Source organism: Mastigoproctus giganteus, chromosome 1 (assembly GCF_048544385.1).
Source record: "Mastigoproctus giganteus isolate SK-2022 chromosome 1, ASM4854438v1, whole genome shotgun sequence".
NCBI classification, from domain to species: Eukaryota; Metazoa; Arthropoda; class Arachnida; order Uropygi; family Thelyphonidae; genus Mastigoproctus; species Mastigoproctus giganteus.
The window spans coordinates 60,845,215-60,863,316 of record NC_143575.1 but is presented as its reverse complement, the minus strand read 5'-3'; the positions used below and the strand labels follow the sequence as shown (position 1 = coordinate 60,863,316).

Below are 18,102 nucleotides of genomic sequence, written 5' to 3'. Positions count from 1 at the left end.
AAATTCGGCATACAAAACTCTTGTAACACTCGCATCTTATCACTCGACTACTTCACTCTTACATTCCTACGGTGTTCATAACTAAACTGTGCAAATTCCCAGCACGCTTCTGGAGGTAATTCACGACAGTATAAACACATGTCAAGCTATAAAAGTGTCTCCATGCATAGCAGGGGATATAATTCACTACGGCAAACACACGACCGTTTCTCTCAGTGTTCGTTTGGTGATCGAACGCCTGGTAGCGGTTCGCAGCGGCAGCCATACTTACTTCCTCCTAACATAAACAAATATGGCCGCTGTCGGCGTCAGAGAGCTGCTAAAAATTCTTGTACGCTTTTCATATGAGAAAATTTACGCCTCAGGCAGTAAAATGTGGTTGCCTGTGTGTTAGTTGTGCTCATCTCCTGACTCGTCTCGCCTATGAATGTGATTGTCATTCGTTGGTCGCTTCGGTGTTGGACTACAGGTCATAATAGGGTTGTGAACAAGAACCGTTTCGCTGGCTTACACTCATTAGCTGGCTATTGTGGACTTTGACTAAGATGTATCTATGGCGAGAATAAACGTCTCTTTTTAGTAAGGATGTCAAACGATCCCATTATACACAAGTGTGGAGTACGCATTTTAAGCAAGATTGCAGACTGTAATGTATTTTACTTTCTCCTGACAAAAATGAACAATCTCAGAATCTGAATTTAGAAAAGGTTGGGCGTTTTTCGTCCACAACAGATGATGATAAACCTCTTAATAGTTAGCCAATGAGATCAACAGACTTTTTCCACAACTATGTGGATAACTTTCCTATATAATACACAATATTCAATTAATCTTATGGTGTGTACATAAAAGAGACCAGAACAGCTATAATAACTAATTAAACTTTATTAGTGGTTAGAAACAAAGTGTTTTCATTAAATGAATCAGTCAATGGTGATTTCAAATTTATATAGTCTATTAACTAGAGGATATAAATCGTAAAGCTTCCACATCCTTCTTCAGGCTATACATAAACACTAAAAGCATTTTAAGATAAAGCCTAGGACAAAATAATGATCCTAAACCTCTACAATAAAACGCACACTTTCTTCCTTTAGCTCCAATTAAATTTATTGTAATAAATACCTTTTTAGAGATCGTATAAATTACTAGGGTGTCAACTTACTATTTCAAATGCAATTATGAGATCGTAAAAGAGTCTTGTCAGATATCGGACACCATAAATATGAAATGATACTCTCTGCAGCAGCGTTAGTATTAAATTCTACTAAACAGAAGCTTAACTCATGAGGGTAGCTTTATCTACTGTGAAACATCGATATAACGAAGGCAAGCATCTCTTATAAGAATGAAATGATGTTATGTTCATTACGCATCAAATTAGGTTAATATGTGTCATTAAATCTTACATCGTCCGTGTGTTATGGCTATTGTTTCTAGCAAAAGTATGCCATAAGAGGCAGTGAAACAATCTTGGACAGAAATAAAGGATACCATAAATTAGGGTTGCGATATTAATATTTTGTTGTATATAAAACACAGATGGATAGTCAAAAGAAAATATTTGTGTACTACACTTATTTATACGAGCTTTTGCGAATATTCTGCATTCGAGTGAAACGTAGGTTATTCAATGAACAAAAATAAATAAATAATATATTAATTTCTTTGAAAAATCAAAAACAAATTTAATAATTCTTTTTCAGTGTGCCTTGGCAGCATATAACCATTCTGATCCATGTTCGTACAGCAAAATGTGCTACACTTATGTAATATGCCTTAATTTTGAGTTGTTTTATTCCTATATCCTTGCAATGAGAAATATTTGAACTGTTCTGTATTTATGGAAAGAGTTAATCTAATGTAATATGATCTAGTCTTCAGTAGAGTTAAATTTTTCATCAAATTGATGGTGGATGTTGTTGCCTGTTAACATCCATGAGTTTAATGTTTGGAGAATGTTACTTGAATACCCATTTATATTTTGTTACTTGAACACCCAAATGTATTTCCAAATTAAAATATTTTCTGGCATTTCCTTAAACTCTATATCTCTCTGAAAAAAAAAGTCACAGCAGTCTTGATTTCTATCATCATATTATAAGGAATTTATCATGAGAAAAATCTTATATTCCTCATTTTATGTATTAATGAAACTTCATAACTTTTGATTGTAAGGTTTTTTTCCCCCTCTTCTCGTCCTCATTTTCATTATTCCAGATGTAATGCACTTTGGCTATGTGTACTGACCTATAGGCTGTTTTGTATTTTTTTTTTCTTTCAGTTCAATAAAGATTATTATCAAACTACATATTATGCCATATGAACAAAGATAAAGGCATTTATATGCAGGTTAAGACATACTCGAAAAGAAAAATGCAAAATCAGATTATTATACATTAAAGAACAGAATAACAAAGAATGAATACTGCAGAAATATCAGAGTCTGGTGAATTACCAACAACTTAAGACCAAGCTGGTCTCAAAGCACCATACTGAGAGCAACTTAACACATTTGGAGCTCAAAATACTGTTCGTCAGTATGGGAGAATATAAATGTATTCAATATGTAAATGATTACATGCCAGAAAATCATAGAATGAATGTCATTAACAGTTTTAGTCCCTATGTCAATGTTGTTGGTAAATTTTATTGACTCTAAATGCACATGGGTTCCTCGAAATTAGAAAATAGAAGGAAATATAAGGGGAAAATGGTTTTTTGGTGTCCAGAAGAGGACATAGGAATCAATATAATATTATCGTGGCGAATTTTAGTAATTTTTTTAGATATAGATTGTTTATATCTACTCTGATGTTCTATGCTGTTTCAGTGTTCCTAAACACGAAGATATCACCACTTATTCAAGTGTGTACATGAATCATAAGGTTACATATTTGTCGCCCTATACAAATATTTGTAAAAATTAAGTTCTTTTTCTGGGAGATTGAATCTTTCACAAATTTATTACAGGGTTTTCACACATAAAAATTAATGAAATTCAAAGGTTAATGTGCATGTTGCACAAATGATACTAGAATACCTGAGTGTCTGATACCCAATTAAGGTTCTGTGTAAGCTAAATCATAAATCTGGCTCTTCCAAAAATTAAAAGTTAAATAAAAGGAGTGTTATATCTGTTCTCGACTGAGGCTCCCCCAATTAAGGGGTGCATTCATAAATCACGTAAAACAATTAAAGTTTTAGGTTCCCAGGTAATATCTTTCCCACCCACCCTATTATTACAAACGAAACATTCCCATTGAAGTCTTTTTTTTATGAAAAAAAAAATGTGATCCCTTCCTTGCAGTTGTAATTTGTGCAGAGTCCTAAGGCTAGCATTCCTTTAATCTGATCAGGACTAAATATAATAATTACCATTATACTTACAGTATAACGTTAGACTGCTGATGATCTCAGTATCATGTGCATATAACAAACAAATATCTGTGTTAAATGAGCAGCTGTATATATATCTTTGAACGAGCACAGCCAGCTAGTCAAATGTTTACCATCATGTTATGATAGGCTCAATAATATCTGCACATTGAATTAAATCTTATTTTGGACAGCCTATAATACGATATTCATTATTTGTTGATTAGTCATGTTAAGTAGGCTTTGTTTTTTTTCATGGAATTTTGCTACGTGTAGTGAAGCAACTTGTGTACCCAAAAGGATCAGATCCAAGACATACCATATGTAACGCAAGAATTCTAGCTTCAAGATGACTGGCGAAGCTTTCATATTTGCAAATAAACAAAATGGCAATGTACGTATTACAAATGAAGACTTCAATGGGGCAAATATGATTTTTATAATATGTTTATCTCAGTATTTCAAAAAAAAAAAAAAAAAAAAAAATTACAGCCTTGTAATAAGATGGTAAATGATTTCCAGTTCATTTTAAACATTATAGCATTATGTAATTATTTAAATTTATTTTATTAAAACAGAACAGAACATTTAATTGAGTGAGCAGGAGTGGGAGGATGAATGTAAATATTACATAACATCAGGTAGCAATAACTTTGGGTCCAAGTCACAAGATTTCGATACAAAATATTGCTCTAATGCTGGTACGATAATCTTTTATGATTAAGCAATATTTATCTAGAAGAATGGTCAATTGAGTTAATTATCCCAGAACAATCCAATAGATATCAATTCTATTTGAAAATCTAGCAAATCTTCATTTATATATGTTAATTTCCCATAATCCTAAGTGTAATGTTAACACCATAGCTTTCAGATTTTATTTTCTGGGGATAAAAATCTGAAAAGCAAAGCAGGGATTTGTCATGTTCCTTTTAGGTGAAATTATGTCATTTTAAAGGAAATATCCATCTTACTGGCTGGAATACACAAGCTGGTTTAATAATCTTTTTAAAACTGGAAGTTTTAGTTATGTATGTGGAAAAATAATCGTTTAAAAGATCACGATAATTATCATGATAATTTTCAATCATCAAGAGACTTACAAGACATTCTCTGAGAGAGACGAAAAAGTTACCTTCCTTGAGTGTGGTGTTTCTAAGAAATATTTAAATATTGGAAGTTCTAACTTTGGATTTTTGTGTTGCATGAGCAATTTCGTGGTATGCACGTATTATGTAATAATTAAATGGGTGTTTGAACTTTTGTACTATTTTTACAGATATGAATAAAGTAGAGCATTAAAATAAATGGATTGCTTGCATATTGTTCTGTAAACATCTCATATTTGCAATGTGTATACAGAATCAGTTGATCGCGGGTTTAGAGCCAGCCTGATTCACTATTCTTATGACGTATTTTTATATACAAAATTTATAATAAACATCAACTTAAATTTTTGTACGATCGCCTTGAAGCATCATCTGTACTATTTATTTTATTAATCTATATATATAATAGCTCAAATATTGATCTGTGTATGGCAAATGGGGTTAACCCAATTTTGTATGCATTTAGAATAAATAAATTATTATATGCAGTGCTGCTTCATGATGTATCAGACCTTATAAAGAAATGCATTATAATGCAGAAAATAATTTAAAAATTGTATGAACTACATATCTGAATGATATATTTAAAGAGAGTGAAAGAAATCTTTTAATTGGAATAGACAAGAAAAAATATGATTTTTTTACCTGACTTTTCTGCATATTTGCCAGTTTTAAGCCAGATGCTATTTTGATCTATGTAGATTTTTATAAAGCAAGCTTTAGTTCTTCACTTTACTTGATTATGTAATTAAATGATTGCAGAAAAAGATTAGACTATCAGTATAAACATTAACCTCTAACATGTTTCTTTATTTTTCGATTAAGAATCTCAGTTTCTATATAGATGTGTGCTAAATCTGAGTTTCTATATAGATGTGTGCTAAATCAATAAAATTATTTCTAAACTACAATATTTTATATAATACTGTTATTTATTGAATATATGTGAATCTCGAAGGAAAGCTTGATTACTGACAGATGCTGATCATGAAAAAATGAAAACAAATGTATAATCACAACCTCCAATAAATGTATAATATACCGTGTAGTTTTGTAGTCGAAGTTATACAAATTCAGTTCATTATTTTACATTCCAAAACAGATTAAAAAATCCAACACATTTTGTACAAATGTACCTTTCTGCTGTACCAAAAACTAACCCTGCTCTTTGATGTACAGATACATTTTTTACCTTTCATGACAAATACTGAATGTGTGGAGGCAGAGACTAATAAAATATGTACATAAAACAAAAAATAATTAAGAAAAACATTATACGTAGGTATCCATAAAGAAAATATGGTTTTTTCTTTGTTGGCCAGTAATATAAAATGTCACGGGAGTTCAAAATTATCATTTGAACTAGTAGGACATAAAATAGGCATACACATGTCTACTGCCTAATGTATATAATAAAAAAATCCTTTGCGAAAGTCGAAAATACTCCTCAAATAAAAGTCAACTTCTTCAAATGTATGTATTGCACTTACAATAAACCTTTGGGTATATCTTTTGAAGTCTACTAATAAACATTCAAGATTGTAAATCTCTTCTCTTCATATAATTTAAATTCAGTATTTATTTGTCTACACATAACTGATATTGTATTCAAGGATGACAGGAAACAGAAAAGGTTTGTTTTTACGATCTTTATTATGTACCAATGACTAGACACAAAGTTCTTCGCCATGGCGATCAAGAGTGACAATATTTTTCTCTTTTTCAAAGATGTTCATGATGCATTACTACCTAGATACATTACTGGATTTATACACAAGGCGTTTTATCAATAATATTGTATAATAAAATATAGAGAACTTTGTGCACAAAATTATGAGAACACTAAAATGGCTTTATCATTTCTTAATGTAATCATATAAAAATATCTATAGATAATTCAGAATAAATATATAAATAACCATTTGTGAGCATCTTACACACCCTCCAATAAATGCTTCTGTAAAGAAGTATAAAAATAATCAGTCTTATTAATTTCTATCGAAAATTATACACATTTATATTTCTATTATGCATTTTAATATAACATATATCACAATTAATGATTCACAGCTTACACTGATACACAGTTCACTCAACTCTGACGTCAGATTAAATTAATACGAAGCACATTTTCTCATTTATTTCTGTTGTAGGAGGCAAACTGGTAAAAATAGACCGTGCAGCCAATATTCTACATCGTTAACAGACACACAACAAAAATCGAATACCTCGCATCTTTTATAAATTATAAAATTATCACAAAAATAAATATATCACAAATTGTAAACCACAATATAGTAAATATACATACATTGAACCCGTTTCCAAAATACCCGTATGAAGACTGTTGCAAATATCACAACATTGAAAGATTTCATTTGGAATGTTCATGATTTCTAGAACCATTAATAGCACAACAGACAAGCGAAATTGGTGCTTATATTTAGAACAGCTTTCTTTGCATCCCTTCCTTCCTACGGCACACTGCAGTGGGTATAATAAACCTTCAAAGTCACGTGATTTTTCCTTGTGTTCACTACCACCACAGCAATAAATACTACTGTCATGAGCCTAGGAACTGTCGTACACACATTTTACGACACTATTCTCAAAGTTGCTTCTTAGGGTGAGGCTTTTGAAGTGGCAGTTATTAGTATGGGGAGAGCAGAGGAAAAGAGATGAAAGGGGAGAAAGAGACGGTGAATTTAGGAATAGAAAATAATCACATGTGTTCTTTTATTGCGAGAATTTATCCACCAATAATAATGATGAATTTATTTATGTAAAAAGAAGAAAAAAATATTAAATATATATAGACACATACACGAGAAATTATATATTAAAGACATTTTTCAGGCATATATTACCATCACAAATATTAGCTGTTAATAAGGTCAGTATAGCCAAATATCACTTCTATAACTTACCTTTCATTTAAAAAAAAATACTTTTAGTATTAAACAACCTGATTCATCAAAATCAAATTTGAAATAAGGATATTCTTTAATTGTAATTTAACTAAATAGTTTGTAATGGCAAAGATAATGAAACTAACTAGAGATCTGATAAAATTAATCAAAGCAAAAAGGGTTTGGACAAGATTAGTTGAATAGTTATTAGGCCACAATGCATAAAGATGCCATTAATATTTTCATGCATTCTGCTCTATTATTTAAGTTATATTTATTATAATATGCTTATCTACTTTTGTATTATAAAACAGAAAAGTAAGACAGAAAAAGAGAAGACTTACTATGACAACCATTTCTGGGTCTTCGTGGTTAGAGCAATATCCAATATGGTACAGAAGAGGGAAGGTTAGCAAAAGAAGAGAAGCATTTCCTTTTATCTGCAGTTAAGAGTAGTACCATAAACCCGTCTCTCTAAACCATATTCTCCTATTGTGAGTTAAAAGGGGTAAGATATGTTAAAAGCGAATTTGGCCAGAAGCTATTCTTGAGTTTATACTTGTGACAGAGGAACTAAAGGAGATGCCAATCTTGTGTTGTCATGGTCATTGTAAAATGGGGTGGTATACGGTTGTCGGATGCAATAAATTAAATTGTCTTTGTCTAGGGTTAAGAAAACTGGGAGAGGAAAGGGTGAAGATTGCTGTAGGGATAGGGAGGAGAGAAGGTGTCAGTGTGGGCGTCCTACCTGTAAACACCAGCGATAGCTGGCGGTAGAACTTATTCCAGAATGGCTTGTTCCTCTCACAATTTCATCCCCCTCCCACCTTTTTCGATCTTACAGCCGTTCAGGTTAAAATTACCGTTTCTTGGTTTAACTCCTTAAGATTTCGTGACTCTTGGCTTTCAGTAGAATGTACGGGCTCTCCTTGTTCCTTGATTTCCTTTTTTGCTTTCATTCGTCTATTCTGAAACCAGATCTTAATCTGCCTTTCCGTTAGCCCCAAACTATGAGCTATCTCTATTCTACGACGACGAGTGAGGTATTTATTAAAGTGAAATTCTTTCTCCAGCTCTAGGGTTTGATAGCGGCTGTACGTCTGGCGAGTTCTCTTCGGTCCTTGTCTTGCATCTGCAGACAAAAAAAGTAGAACGTAAAAGAATTATTAGAATTAATATTCTGTACAGGGTCGGGGAGTAAACAGAGGGCACTAAGATGAGCACTGCAGGGATTTTTCACACAAAATAACACACAAACACACAGACACAAAGGTTTAAGAGCGCACATAGTTAAGCCTAATACTTCCAACATATTGGTTTAATCCACGGACTGTTAAAGCAACGGGAAAAAAAAAATCATGACACTCGTTTAAGTTCACGCGAATGCCGTGGTTTCACGCGAAGTACGGGAAGTTAAGTTTGCGAAATTTGAAACGAGTTAAATGAGTTAGTACTAACCTGTGTAGGATTTCATCCACGGGTAGATGTCAGACTTGGCTGTTGGCAACGCTTTGGGGGTTTGCTCCTCGGGTCGGCGGTCGTAGCTGAAGAGGTTAGTGGGATTCGTATCGTACGGCTTATTGTAAGAAACAGCGAAAGCTGGCGTTGAGCAGCTGGTAGGGATATCTGGTCCCTCTCCTGCAATATCAGGCTTGCCGTGGATAACTTGGTTGAAAGGAGTGACGTCATAGAGCGATGTGTTTTGGTCAAAGAGCAAATTTTTGGAGGAGGAGATGCCATTTGATACTTCTTGGCAACTGTGAGCTGTATACCTAGTAGGGAAGGCAGGGGTGGTGCTGTAATGAGGGAAGTGGTTCTCTCGGTAACCCCCTCCGTATTTAGCATTCTCAATATAAAACTGTTCTTGGTTGTTCGAAGTCCAATTACTGCCCGAGATGTTACTGAAAAACGAACTCATAATGAAGGTTAGGGGGACTACCGGCAAATGATTTGTGATGCCCTCAGACACGCGACCCCACCATCCACACAGTAATGATATTCGAGGGGGAGAATGGAGAATCACGTGAGCCACGCTGCCCAATCACTAGTATCCGATGACCGCTGGCACATACAGCTACTGAAGCCCTGTCATATTGTGAGCGCATGCAAACACAATACACTGTGCGATACAGATCTCTTGCCCTTTGGCTTCTTCTCTTGTTTATATTGGCTAAACCAACTGCGAAAAGGCACGATTTCTGCCAGGTTGTTACACACCAGATATAACTCTGTTTGCTACCCCTGAGGTCAGCTTTAATAGCCTTTATCACGAAACATAAATAAACTCCAGTGAAAATACAGCAGCATCACAGAAGACTTCCCTACTAAGAGCTCCCTACGTGGAAAATATACGATTACTCACAAGAAATGAATTCATTAATATCAAATCGAAATACAACCAAATTGATTATCAAAAAATATTACATAAATAACATTATGGTGTGGAAAAATGTTTCACATTTCATTGTATATAAAATATTATAATATATATTATTGTAATAAGATATTTACGAACATAGAAATGACAGCTGCTTAGCCTGGTAATCATCAAGACCTTATATTTTCTTACATAAACATTTCTGACTCTGAAATGAATGCTCTTTTTTTTATTATTATTTTTTCTCCGAGATCATAACTTATGAAATGCAAATGCCTCTGAGTTTCTTCTTGAATATGAGAGGCTATTAAATTTGTTTAGTATAATGTCCTACAGTAACGATCTATTCATAAAAATTGAGCATTTGAAATGAAACCTTTCAAAGTGCAGGCTTATTTTCTTAAGGTTGTCATGAATAAACCAGTGTCTTATTAATCTAAACATGTAAATATATTAATATTACGCACTAAAATCAACAATATTTTTTTAAAAACTAATTTTAAAACAATCGAACCTCTAACATATACCCAAATGCGTGTTATAAATAAGCATGTTTAGAAGGAATGCATAATAATTAATAAATGAACTTCTGCTGGTAATTAGATGATCAAACTGCTCCTAAATTTAGAATAATGGATGAGTAATGTTCTCCACACTCTTAAAACACTAGTGAGTTTAACCAGATGTTATTAATGATTTACGAAACAGTGGCTAATGGAAAATTGCTGCTTCACACCTGAAAAGACCCTTTGCAAGCGCTTCAGATAAAATGAGATTCATTAAACAGAAATGAGTAAAACAAATCGCTAATAAACTGACAATGAAATAAAACTAAAACTGGATAATTCAAATTAAGCTTGCACTAATACTTATATTATTCACATGATTTAGTTAAGCGATGTCCAGACTAATTAAACTAAAGTAATTATTCATGACAATTTCTCTACTTTGAAGCGATATTTTATACTTCCTTTGACATTCTCATGCGCGTAGACAAAGTATTTTTGTCCTACCTTCTTTTATTTTTAAAATTGCAAAAGGAAATCTCTATAAATTATGGAATTTCTATAGAGGTGATATAATGATATCTTTAGCAACTAAATAGTTAAGTTCTTGCTTAGGTATTTGGTTTTTTTGTTCATAACTACAGGGGTTTCTTATTAAACAGTAATTTGCAATTGTAGCCTAATATAAGGCTACACACAGACTATGAATGGGAATGATCTAAATAAACTGCAAGAATCAATAATGAATATTCTAATAATTGATATACAAAAGTTGTCTTAGGTGTTAATGCATTGTAGATAATAAAAATTACAACTTTTATTATTAAAAACACGAGGCGATCTGCTCTTTGTGTGGGCTGAAAAACCCGAAATAACTCAAGGGGGAAAACCTACACCCTACGTTTGAATCTAGTCAACTACAGCCTTGATTGAAGAGGCCTCCTTCAATAATTTAAATATTCCACAAAATAATTTATTATTACTTTGTTAAGGCTTTATGATATTAATTCCCGATATCTTTAGCAAAGGACCAGAAAAAGGTATCTCATAACCAATTTATTAATTCTTTAGGCTAGCAATATTCGTTCTTAAATGGAATCTGTATTAAAAACAATATATCGATTACAGAAATTCCCTACTTTTATATACACCAACAATAAAATTTTATAGAAATTAATTAATAGGTCTGATCATGAAAAATGAATGCTTTGTTTCTGGTCACTAAAGATATCACTGGTTGGTCTTTATTCTGTTTTTCTTATTTTTGTAATGCCGTCCATTATTATTAGGCATCTTTATTATTTTATCCGTTTCATTTCGAAGAATTTTCAAATTTAAAATCGGAAATGTTTTATTTTGTGAAAATTAATCATCTTACTGAAAGTAAAAATGAAAATTAAATTAAATTAAATGAAAATTTAATGAAAAGAACGAAAGGAGTGAATAAAAGAAAATGCATTATTTTAGGATAGTGAGGGAGAAAGTTGGGTGCCGTTTATAAAAGGGATGTCAGTGGTTGTAGTTCAGCTGCAGAATATTGCATTATACTTCTAACAGAGCTAATGGATTTCGGATTGTTTTACTGTAAAAAAGGGTAGTGGGCACGCCTTAAAGCTTTGAATTTGTTGAATAGAACTCAAATTCAGAATATTGTGAGTGATTTTAATTATGTTGATTTTAAATTAGTGTACAACTTAAATAAACAAGAAAGATAAGTTTTCGTTGTGTTTTATAGCACAGATCTTAATGTAGTATATTAGCGTGCCTGAATAACATTTACAGCAATGCACCAGACATATACACAGCCAGGCCAATTTATTATGAACCCCTTACCGAAATAGAACGGTCTTTCCAGAAAAGCATATGCAAAACAGAGTAACTGAATATGTTAGAACGTATAAATACTTGTACTGATATTTCAGCAACTGAAGCGCAGACAAGGGTAACGTGGGGAAAATGTTCAGATCTTACGTACTTCGAAAACTGTGAGAATCTAACTGATTGGAGCTTTCATTAAGAGAGTTCGTGGAAGTTAATGAAAAATTTAAAGCAGTCTTCGAGACGTATTCAACATGGCTACGAATACAGGAAATCTAGCCGAAATAAACTAAAGCCATGGTTAGACACGTGTCGGCTCGAACTACAGGAAAAAAAGAGGTCACAGTTCAACAGCTAATGGAAATTACTAGAGGGGAGACCGGGCGCAGCAAACTACGCAGTGAATTGAACTATCTACAATTTAGGAATCGGGAAAACTTTGAAATCCTCTCATTTGACCACTCAGCTCAGTACAAAGACTCCAGTGGTGTAAGGAAAGCCAAAACTGGATATTGGAATGTTGGAAATGAGCAATGTTATCCTCCGAATCTTGTTTCACGATGAATTGCCACATATGATAAGTCATGAAGCTATGGACTTAGCAAAGTGTCGCGATGATGTGGGAAAATTATGGATAGAAACTATGGAAAGGTATGGACTACGTTCTCTAATTCCTGAGCATAACTTAATCAGTAAACTTGGGAATTCTTGGCAGTTACGCCTCCTCTAATATATTACTTCCATCTTCACAGTATAGCAAGTTTAAGGACGATAACGGTATCGTTCATCAAGGTCAGATCGTGTAGAATTGGACTGAGGAACAGGAAACAGATTTTCATAATTTTTTCTGTACTCCTCAGTCCTGTTTAAAATGTGTGGGACATTTTGGAAGGTGCAGTTCGAGAACATTCATCGTTGCTCTTGTGGCTTCTGAATTTGAATAGCCATAAATGGAAGAGTAGGCCACAGTCGATTCAGAAAACGTGAAAAGCATTCCATGTCGTGACATGTTTTCACATGTAATCGCTGAGGCCATTACCAATACCGAGTGCCTTCATATTAAATTGGCCAGGCAGTGCAACTGAAATCGTATTTTTGCATTTTGTACCAGTCACACACACCCTCCTAGTCTGTGAGCCGCCCAGGAAATGAACCATTACTGGAGGGAAAATAAATTGATTAATTAAATACATAAATATATAAAATATGTAGATTTAATAGCAGAATTACAGCTTTTTACACGAGGGAATACTTTTAGGGACAATATAATATAGAAATACTTATCGTAGAAAGGTCTAATCAAAGAAAGAACTTGAAAATCAAACCAACCATTTTAAAATGGTTGGTTTGATTATGCACTTTGCTATCATGTTCTTTCTTTGATTAGGTCTTTTCTACGATAAGTATTTGGGTTTGTGTATATCTCTTTTCAAACATAGCATGTTTGACCATTTATAGTTCGGTACGACCACATAAGTCAGAGAGGATTTGACAACTAATTATTTTGATTACAAGGAAAAAATTACGAATACTTTTTGATACTAGCAATAATGACACGGCTTTTGTATCTTGTGGATTCATTCATCATTTCCATTGGATGTCTGGAATAAGAACGACCACCATCGATTCTTTTTAAAATTTAAGCCGAGATCGGTGAATACCATCTTCAAATGCAAAGAGCGAAATGATTTACATATTTGTTTACAGTAATCTTTTATATATTATTATTGGAAAGACAAATATTTGTAAAAACAAAATTAAACTTGCTAAATAATAAATAAATCATTTTTCTTCAGTATTTTGCTATCTAAATAGAATGTAAGCGTGGGATATTTAATAAGAATTTTTATTAATAAATGATATTCCGATATTAACTTTAGGTATACACAATTTACATTTATAAATAAACTTAATTTAACTTAAAAAGCGGGAATAGAGTTACTGAACAAACAGCAAATTTAAAATTTTATAATAAAAATATTGAAAAACATTTAGATTTGCTGAGATGTGGTATTTTTTATTTCTCAGCAATGAAATTAGAGATATCAACTAAACACAAAGAGATTTGGAAATATTCTTAATGCAGGGAAAGAAATATAGTAGAACTTCATCAAAAAAATAGTTTCCGATTTATTAAAATTGTTTTTCTTTTCTTTTTGATAAGATGTAAAAACAGTAAGATATAATTTAAATAATCGAATCGCCTTAAAATTGGTTTGGAAATCCAAGTCCAGCTAGCTTATCTTCCATCTTCCCTTGTGCGTTCGACTATTCTTAGAAAAATATTCAAAAATTTCCAATTTCTAAGGTTCTTGTCAGATGTTTAGGAACTCCTACGACATTTCTTTCAAAATGCACAACAATCCATCTATTAATAAATTTTATTTATTCACCTGCCTATTCTATTGTGGTACTTTTGATTCTTTCCGAGTCTACAGCTTATTCAAATAAAAAAGAAGCTAAAATCGCTTTTTTTTTTTTTTTGTTCAAAACTTGGCAACAGTGTAATAAAAAATAAGGAGAACTATGTCCTCAGCGAACTGTTTTGTTCGTACATTCCGTGATCATTTCTCCTCCATAAACTTAGCTTGGGGTCACGCGTAACATCCCATAATGGTTTTATTGCTGCAAATTAAGACGTGCTGTTGGAAACTCGTCTTTACTGCATGTGTGGGATTTAAGAAGCCCTTCGCAGTATTTTAGTGGAAACCGTAATGAGTTAACAGTTTCAGCCACTACCCCCACCATACACAGACACCGCAAGTTTCTTTTCTAATCTAGAACCCAAAGTCCCATCGTAGAACAAAAACAGCCACTGCAAGTGTATTTTCATGGACACACAAGTGGTTTTTTAAAGCCCGCCATACACTGTAGTGGCGCGTAATAGTAGCAGCCAACCACACCTTGTCTTTTCGCTGCGTACCCCCCTGAACGCTCAGTGTTATTGGTGGAGAAGTGTAAGGAGAGTCTCCTAGCACGCGACACGCTGGCGCTCTAAACTAGATTGACTGGTGCGTGTTTTAGAGTGACTTTTACTGAGGCTGTTAGCGTGAAATGCTGCCTTCCTGAATTACAGTTTGCCTTCGTCGATGCAACAAAAATTGTGCTTTCGTTATCTGTCGTCCCCGCGATGGGTCGAAGTCGGGTGTTCCCCCCACGCACATTATGGCTTCGACCTCGTATTATTCATTTAAACGAGCACAATAATATTTCGGCGGTTAGTAAAGAAAGGAGTTTCTGACATTGGAACATTAGTCTTCTTCTCCCCCAGTAGCTGTTGACCATGGCGTTTACACCGAGAGAAGCGATCTTGATTCACTTGTTGAGAGGCTTCGAGTGTAATTTAGAGAGCAGCTATTTCTCAATAAAAATATAAATAAAGATTAGTTTTGATAAGGTGAACATATTAAGAACTTTAGTTTTCTGCTGATGTTAAAGATGCTTTATGGGAAACGTTTAAAGGATCAACAACGGCTAAAGCCTTGGGGAGATGATAAAACTCTCCATAACAGTTTTATCATCTCCGACAAGTTTTATTGCCTTTTAGAAACAATAAATAATTAAAATAACTTCAACCCTTCCCCCCGCAAAAGTGATATGAACATTACAATACGAACTCAAACTCCATGATTTTTATAGAGTGGATAATCAAGAAAAAAAAATACTTGCTGATAATCATTTTTTTAACAAAACCTGTTCTAAACATTGAACATTATTATAAATGTACTCAATGGTTACTCTTTTGTTAAGCGTACAAAGATTCAAAAAACTCGGACCTTGGAAAATAATGGACCATGTCGTGAATCGATACCATCTCCTTCCACTTCGCATTGCTCAAAGCCAGATGGCAACGTCTCGGGATGAAAAGAACACGAAAGAGTTGGTTTGAAGTAGATTGTACAAGGCTGTTGTTTCACCACAAAATATTACGATTATTGTTAGCGCGTGAAATTCAAATTCGTGGTACCAAAGAGAATCAGAAAAACATCAGTTTTCTCGATATAAATGTTACTTAAAATCCTTAATTAATGTGAAGTAAATTAATTTGAGATTGAAAAGCAATTCGAGATACATACTTGGAAGTTAAACTGGATCGAAAGTAGTATTGCAGATTGGGCAACCGCTTGCAATGTGGGCCATGGAATTCTAGGAAAACAAAAAAAAAAATAAAAAATATATATATAGAAATTCACGAAAAATAAATGTAATTATCAACAACAGGTTAATTATATCTTCTAACATCTCCCAATATGCTTGTTTCAGGAATTTAATTCCATTAAAGGTATATTAAAATATACGTATTGACGGCCTTGCTAGTCTGACGTCACAGTAATACGTCAGGGATTAACAACAGGCTTCTATGCCAGTAGGTGGATAGTTGGTAGGCTCTCCTGCTTCCAGTCTGCTGGCTGCCTGACACCTATTTGTGGAACGCCCCAGGGTGGGGGAAAGGCTTCCACGAGTGCAACTGGTGAAGTGGGCGCAACTCGCTATAAAACGGGCACGCTATTCGCAGTTAAGTGTAATGCGCATGTCTGCACTTACTTAATTGAAAAATACGTTAATATTGGAATCCCACGCTGCCTCTTGCAGAGTTGGTAATCGTCTTGATATGCAAATAAGCATTTGTTGAATATTTCGGGGTATTTTTGGCTACGGATTTTTATTAAGAATTCTGCATTTTATACAGACATAATAAATACGATATGTTATGAAAATAATCACAATTTAAATTATATTTTGCAAGAGAAAATCGACACAGGTGTCAGGTTCATCGAAACAAAAGATTCGCAGAAACATTTCAAGAGAGACTCTTCAAGCGCGATAGAGATGGACATTAATGGAGTAGGGTTGCACTTAAACATGGCTTTATCCTGAAATTAAGGATTTAACTGTAGGATTACAAGCAAAAAAAACTTCCATGAGAGCGAAAGATAAGAAATTTCATTGGGATAGTTAAAGGGACCAGATATGTATTGGAATAACTCAGAAGCATCATACTGGCTGCATTAATGGAATGTGTATGGGGGAAAGGCGGGGAGGCCAGGATCCATAGCAAATATCATCATCCGCCTGCCTGATGCTAAATGCTTGAAATTACAGCTTCAATATGGTCACAGGCTGCATACGCTTGATGGAAAAAGAAGTCTACTAAAATTAATGCATTAAAATCATTTAATAGTGTATAAATGTTCTTACTTCGACAACTTGGTTTGTAGATTATTTATGGACTTAAGGACAGGCGTACAATTATATTATTATGCTATGGATTGAGCATTAATGTTGAAAATCCCAGTTTTCACTAAACCGCTATAAAGATCTCTTTTTAAATGAACCTAGCAACTGGGCTCGATATAAAGTGGATGCGATTTTTAGACCTTTTTGTCTTTATTTTCAGTGTAATACCGTTTCTGTTTTGATCTGAAATATTAAATTGCTTCAAAGAGACCGGACCAGTGCTAATTTGTGGAGAGGCCCACGCACAATGGGCCACACGTGAGGATTTCTTTGTAAGAAACCCTGATCGAAACACATTTTATGCAAATGAGCCGACGGTGTATTGAGAAATGTCTAAACGGTGACGCAGTTCAGTTTAAAATCGTGGAGAACGAGCTCACTCTAAGTTAATCCCTAAGTGACTCACATCACTCAGCCATAGTTGAACTGGATTACGGTTGCCATTTTTGGGACCATGTGAGTCACGGTAAAAGGAAAGTTTAAAATGCAACAGAGATTGGTGCATTTATAGCAGTTCACTTTGGGAATTAGCTGTCAGGTCGTTGATTGAAAGATTCGGAGTGATCTGACGATGTGGTTGGGGAAGAAATCCAACTCCCAAACCAACAGGCAAAATCTTTAAATGGAAAACGTAGAGATTTACTTTATAATTAATCTAGGATCGATTTTTTATGCACTGAAGAACGCACATATATGATGCCTAAATAACTGCAAAATTGTCGAGGTATAGGTGTAAACTAAAACGTTTAAAATTTACTTGTTGACGC

At 33.7% G+C, this 18,102-nt stretch overlaps 1 protein-coding gene across 1 annotated transcript; it reads right to left on the bottom strand.

Annotated features, from left to right (window-relative positions):
• Nucleotides 1-8,244: 8,244 nt before the first annotated feature.
• Nucleotides 8,245-9,314, bottom strand: LOC150090841 (homeobox protein Hox-A7-like). The gene is made up of 2 exons (XM_090374781.1): nt 8,855-9,314; nt 8,245-8,528 (listed from the first exon to the last, which is right to left on the bottom strand). The coding sequence occupies exons 1-2, from the start codon at nt 9,312-9,314 to the stop codon at nt 8,245-8,247; spliced, it is 744 nt and encodes a 247-aa protein (XP_090230907.1).
• Between the last annotated feature and the right edge of the window lie 8,788 nt (nt 9,315-18,102).